The sequence below is a fragment of the Loa loa genome, assembly GCF_000183805.2.
Source record: "Loa loa unplaced genomic scaffold supercont3.69, whole genome shotgun sequence".
In the NCBI taxonomy this organism is placed as follows: Eukaryota; Metazoa; Nematoda; class Chromadorea; order Rhabditida; family Onchocercidae; genus Loa; species Loa loa.
In genome coordinates this window covers 193,163-195,135 of record NW_018108249.1, presented here as the reverse complement: position 1 = coordinate 195,135, position 1,973 = coordinate 193,163, and the positions used below count along the sequence as shown (strand labels likewise).

Below are 1,973 nucleotides of genomic sequence, written 5' to 3'. Positions count from 1 at the left end.
AGTATATTAACATTTCCTGAAATAAGAATAGTTATTGGATCTTGAAGTTCATTATGGTTTACACCTCAATTTACATTCTTGAGTTAATTCATTTTTTGAAATTAAATAGGAATAAAGGAGATACAACTATAAAGTGGCCTCATTTCTAGTTTAAATTCATTATTTAATGTCATTCTTGTTAAATGACTAACATTGAAATGACTATAAACAACATTTTAGTTCTTAGTATTAATATCATACCATAATTATCTATTCATAATAGTTCTGGTACTGATCCTGATACACTGGTACTTTCATTGTACTATCGTTATCATTTTATGAATTTTATTTATGAAAGCAATTGCTACTGATCATGTTGATATTTGATAACATTTTTTCATTAATAACATTGAATAACATTCGAAATACTTGATAAATCCGGAATCATTAATATTTCTTTTCATCATCCAAAAAAATTCTTCTTTATGAATCGTTCAAGTGAAGAAATTCCATGTTTCTCCCCACTCAGTTAATTCAAATTACTTAATAAATTAAAATAGGAACAATAAGACTACTAATATTGATATTAAAGAATAAATTTCTTCGGATTACATATTCTCATTAATTTACGTATTTACTTTTTCACCCTACCTGAGAAGTTAGAAAAAATGAAAAGTTACTTGGTAAGTTGGAAAGTTGAGAAGTTAAAAAGATGAAAATGTTAGAAACTTGAAAAGTTAGAAAAAAATAAAACTAGAAAAAAGATATAGCTTTTTGCTTTTTCTACAACAAAGTTGATAATAGAAATGTTTAGGATAATTTGTTCGACCATACTGTAAGCATAACTTTGCTGAATTTATTCTGCGAAATTTTTCGAGAATTAACTTCGTGACATAGCTAAAAACAAAATATTTCAGCTGTAGTTTGGATAGAAAAAAAAAAACCAAAAGTTACTTTATTTGCCATTTCAGGCGAAAGAAACATTTTTTATACTTCTTATTTTTACTTTTAAATCTAAAAAAAAATAAATTTTCCTGTAATACAAAAACAAATCTTGCAATCATCATTTGTTTTACAATTTATCTGAAACGAAATTTTAAATTTTTTCAAATAATTTTTTGGTCAAAGTTAAAAATTATGATTAATTCAAAGACTTTTTTTTTTGTATCCGCTTTAAATTTCTTTAAAATCTTTTTTCGCATCATGTTTACAAAAAATTTTGCCGTTCTTTTTGCAAGCAATAACTTTTCAAAAATGAATCACTATTATATTATCATATCGAGTGTATTGGATGGGTTTTTCGATAAATCGGTTAGTTCCATCGATAAGAATTCATTATTACCATTAGATTATTCTCAATAATATTTACCTTTCTATCTTTCCATTTCGAGTATAGAATAAATTGAATAATTTAACCTTTGATGAAGATTTCAGGTTAATTGTGGTCATTTAAAAATCTTCATATGATTGTCATCGCATTAATTTTTATCTTATCAAACTTAATTTCCCATCTTCTTGGCTATTTGAAAATGATGTGTATATGTTGAATTATATTCTACTATACTGATCCGTTCAAAATTTTCCTTTCCCCTCAAAAAAAAAAAAAAGAAGAAAAACAGGCGAAGAATTTCGAGGAAAAAAATCATTTGTATTGTTTATTTTCTTCAACAATCAATGCTTTACTTACAAAAAAAAAAAAAAGTATTTCCTCTCGTATTTTTTCGGACCAATAAATGATGAAAATGTTTGTGTAAATAAAAGAAAAAGCATTGAGCGTATTCGTTAATCAGTCAGGCGGCTATATCCAACATTTAGTGCCAGGTAGTTTCATCTTCATCATCATCATCATCATCATCATCATCATCGTCATCATATCATCATCATCATCATCATCATCATAATCATCATCCTCATCATCATCATCATCAACACCATCATCATGGTCCTCATCATCATCATCATTATCATCCTTAGCACTATCATCATCATCATCC

General features: G+C 26.4%; 1 protein-coding gene across 1 annotated transcript in view; it reads right to left on the bottom strand.

Annotated features, from left to right (window-relative positions):
* Window positions 1-1,777: 1,777 nt before the first annotated feature.
* LOAG_17398 (hypothetical protein) overlaps window positions 1,778-1,973 on the bottom strand; it is a gene marked incomplete at both ends in the record, with an annotated part of 499 nt that continues 303 nt past the window's right edge. The window contains one exon of the mRNA XM_020450060.1: window positions 1,778-1,948. Within this exon, the coding sequence (XP_020306326.1) occupies window positions 1,778-1,948 (171 nt within the window). The remainder of the gene's footprint in view (window positions 1,949-1,973) is intronic.